At 36.9% G+C, this 4420-nt stretch overlaps 1 protein-coding gene across 1 annotated transcript; it reads left to right on the top strand.

Annotated features, from left to right (window-relative positions):
* Positions 1-1383: 1383 nt before the first annotated feature.
* On the top strand, positions 1384-2319 carry LOC101398803 (olfactory receptor 4A47-like). The gene has a single exon (XM_004436992.2). It carries the CDS (start codon positions 1384-1386, stop codon positions 2317-2319), a length of 936 nt encoding a protein of 311 aa, XP_004437049.2.
* Positions 2320-4420: the final 2101 nt, after the last annotated feature.

Here is a 4420-nt window from a genome sequence, read left to right as displayed (position 1 = left end):
AAGAGGAAGATTGGCATGGATGTTAGCTCAGGGCTGATCATCCTCACACACACACACACACACACACACACAAAAAGGTAATATTTTTCTGAAAAACTGAAATGAATCAGACTTCCTGAATGCATGGAAAGAGCTGGTTACATGGAAACAGGTCAAAGTCCAGTGACGGTGCATGTGTTATCTTGTTCTCTTTGCTCACAGAGATGGCAGCAGTGCATGAAGGACAAGGGAGAAGGCACTGTAACCTGGAACTTGGTTGGAATGACTGTCTCATTATGCAGGTAAACCAGGAAGTGTATTTATACATAAGATTCTGAACTAGGCTTTACATTTTCCAAGAGTGCATTGGCGGTGTGGGAATTCACAGTCTTTTAAAAGTTCTCCTATGTAATTCTGATAATCAGCAATATTAGGGATCCTTTGTGATTACTAAAATATGTGGGGATTGATTCAGTTCTGTAATACTCCTTTCCATATTTTCATATTATAAAGATTCAAAATAAATTCACCCCCTCAACATCAGTATTTTTCAAAAGTACTTTCAAGTGTAACTATTTAGGGACATTTTAACGGGCAGATATTTCTAAATCTCATGATAGTTTCCATTGATATGTTCTCTAAACATTGTTTGTTAATCTGTTAAAAATTAGAGGATGATGTAGCATGTTACTTCAGTTCCTATTTTTCTGTTCACAGGAGAGTTTCAGCATCCTATTATATGTTTGCTGGCCATTTGGATGTAGTCTTCATTCAATTGCTTGTTTATAGGATTTGCCGACTTTGCTGTTGGTTTGTATGTTAATTGCTTAGGGCTCTCTCTCTGTGTTGATGTTAATTCTGTATATGTCCTGTAAAATGTAAATATTTTCTCCAAACTACTTTTGTCTATTGATGTTATCATGGTATCTTTTCCTAAATTGTTAAAATTTTTTGAAATTGTCAAATATGTCTATTTCAGATTTCAATTATTAGTTAAGAAGATTATTCCACCCTTAGAACATAGAAAGCCATCTCCTTTATTAACTGGAAAGTAAATATAAGTTAAATTTTGCTTTAGTTTTTCATTAAACTTTTAATCTATTTTTATTTTATTTTTGTTTAAGGCATATTAGCTATATGTAGCTAGTTATGGCAACCTGTTTATTTAATAATGTGTCCTTTCTCCATATATGTCTCTAATTACTTGTCTCTCCATTAGTCTGCAAGATTACCGAGGTTAGGGACCATGTTTTAAGCAGCTTTGTTTTCTTATAATCTCTGAATGTCATGGAACATGATAAATCATAATGCCTATTTGTTGAATGAATAAATAAATTATCTTAAGATTTCAGGAAGTCACTAATAATAATCATATTTACAGGTAATTTTGTCCTGAACTCTGAAATGAGACATACAGAACCTATGGAACAAAGAAACAACGTGACTGAGTTTGTCCTCTTGGGGCTCACCCAGAGCCTCCAGGATCAGAAAATATTATTTGTTGTGTTTTTGCTCATATACATTGTGACAATGGTGGGCAACGTACTCATTGTCTTGACTGTGGTGGTCAGTCCAATCCTGGATGCCCCTATGTACTTCTTTCTTGGCTATTTATCATTTATGGATGCTGTTTATTCTACTACAGTCACCCCAAATATGATTATAGACTTACTCTATGAGAAGAAAACCATTTCCTTCCAAGCTTGCATGAGCCGGCTTTTTATAGGGCACTTATTTGGTGGTGCTGAGATTTTACTCCTGGTGGTCATGGCCTATGACCGCTACGTGGCCATCTGCAAACCTTTGCATTATTTGACAGTCATGAAGCAACGGGTATGCGTTCTCCTGCTTCTGCTGGCTTGGGTTGGAGGGTTTTTGCATGCTATAGTTAAACTCCTGTTGGTTTACAACCTGCCCTTCTGTGGCCCCAATGTCATTGACCACTTCATCTGTGACATGTACCCCTTATTAAAACTTGCCTGCACTGACACCTACATTATTGGTCTCACTGTCATTGTCAATGATGGGACAATCTGTGGAGTCATCTTCATTCTCTTACTCATCTCCTATGGGGTCATTCTGCGCTCCCTGAAGACTCTTAGTCAGAAAGGGAGGCACAAAGCCTTGTCCACCTGTGGCTCCCGCATCACTGTGGTGGTCCTCTTCTTTGTCCCCTGTATTTTTATGTATGTGAGACCTCCTTCTACCTTACCCATTGATAAACCCTTGACTGTGTTTTACACCATTATCACCCCTATGTTGAACCCCTTAATCTATACTCTGAGAAATGGAGAGATGAAAAATGCCATGAAAAAGCTCTGGACCAGAAAAGGAAAATGAGGCGGCAGAGAAATGTATCAACTGTTTTCAATGAAGAATTGCTCCTTCCAGGATAGTCATGTGTGATTATTTAACTGAGTACATTTCTCCTCAAGTTTAATAACTTGGGCATACAGCAACTAGAAAGATGTGCAGCTATGACATACAACTATCTACTGGGGCTTTGGGGGAAAAAAAGGAGGAAGATTGGCAATAGATGTTAGCTCAGAGCCGGTCTTCATCAGCAAAAAGAGGAGGATTAGCGTGGATGTTAGCTCAGGGCTGAGCTTCCTCACAAAAAAATAAAAATAAAGAATAACTTGGGCATGATGAAAAGTATTTATTATGTGAATACATCCCATGATCAAAATATATTTCTAAGATTTTCATCATTAACTAGTTCAAAATATATATATGAAGGTGAAACCCTCATGAATGGGATTAGTGTCCTTATAAAAGAGACCCCAGAGAGTTCACTTGACCCTTCTGCCCAGAACAGAGATGGCTGTCCATAAACTAGAAAGTGTGTCCTCACTGGACACAGAATCAGCCGGCACCTTGATCTGAGACTTCCAAGCCTTGAGAACTGCGACAAATAAATGTTTGGTGTTTAAGCTGCCCAGTCTAGGGTATTCTGTAACAGCAACCCAAATGGACTAAGATTGACATTTAGTTAATTTTCAAATTTGTCTAGTTATTTCAATTAATGAGATTAAAATCTTTATCCATTGCCTACGTTCATTGGTCTAGAAGCTATCTGAAGTCAGGGAAGGTTACTTAGCTGTCTTTGTGCTCTCTGTATCTTGCATTATGTCTGGGACGTAGAATCCACTCCATAAATTTTATTGTTAATTTTATCCTTGAATTCTTGTTCTGTTGGAGTGAGAATTTTTACTGATGAATTTTGATGAACTCTTTCTATGTTAAACATATATATTTGCTACACATATTAACCTTATGTTATTTATGCTGTAACTATGGGGATGTTTTATATAAAGATGTTATATTTTAATATTATTTTACTTTTTGATTTCTTCTATCACATCGCTCTTGGAAAATTCAATTTTCTTCAGTGATTTTATAAATTTTAACCTCTTGTATTTTTTTATTGATGTTTTAATAGTTTTTAACATTGTGAAATTTTGGGTTGTACATTTTTGTTTGTCCATCACCATATATATGTCTCCCTTCACCCCTTGTGCCCACCCGCCATCCCCATTGCCCCTGGTAACCACAATACAGTTTTCTCTGTCCATGTGTTGGTTTATATTCCACATATGAGTGAGATCATACAGTGTTTGTGTTTCTCCTTCTGGCTTACTTCACTTAACATAATACCCTCCAGGCCCATCCATGTTGTTGCAAATGGGACGATTTTGTCTTTTTTTATGGCTTAGTTAGTATTCCATTGTATATATATACCACATTTTCTTAATCCAATTGTCAGTCAAGGGACACTTATGTTGCGCGACTTCTTGGCTATGGTGAATAACGCTGCAATGAACATAGGGGTGCACAAGCCTCTTTGGATTGTTGATTTCAGGTTCGTTGGATGGATTCCCAGTAGTGGGATGACTGGGTCATAGGGCATCTCTATTTTTAATTCTTTGAGGAATCTCCATATCATTTTCCATAGAGGCTGCACCAGTTTGCATTCCCACCAGCTGTGTATGAGGGTTCCTGTTTCTCCACATCCTCTCCAACACTTGTTCTTTTTTGTCTTGGTGATTATAGCCATTCTAACGCGCGTGAGGTGATATCTTAGTGTTGTTTTGATTTGCATTTCCCTGATGATTAGTGATGTTGAACATCTTTTCATGTGCCTGTTGGCCATCTGTATATCTTCTTTGGAGAAGTGTCTGTTCATTTCCTCTGCCCATTTTTTGATCGGGTTGTTTGTTTTTTTGTTGTTCAGTTGTGTGAGTTCTTTATATATTATGGAGATCAACCCCTTGTCAGATGTATGTTTTGCAAATATTCTCTTCCAGCTGGTGAGTTGTCTGTTCATCTTGATTCTGGTTTCGTTTGTCTTACAGAAGCTCTTTAATCTGATAAAGTTAACTTCTTGTACTTTTTTAATAACTTTTTTAAAAACTTTATTTTTTAATCCATCTAGAATTTA

This window comes from Ceratotherium simum, chromosome 34 (assembly GCF_057802395.1).
Source record: "Ceratotherium simum simum isolate JZ-2026a chromosome 34, ASM5780239v1, whole genome shotgun sequence".
In the NCBI taxonomy this organism is placed as follows: domain Eukaryota; kingdom Metazoa; phylum Chordata; class Mammalia; order Perissodactyla; family Rhinocerotidae; genus Ceratotherium; species Ceratotherium simum.
This window is presented reverse-complemented; position numbering and strand designations above follow the sequence as displayed.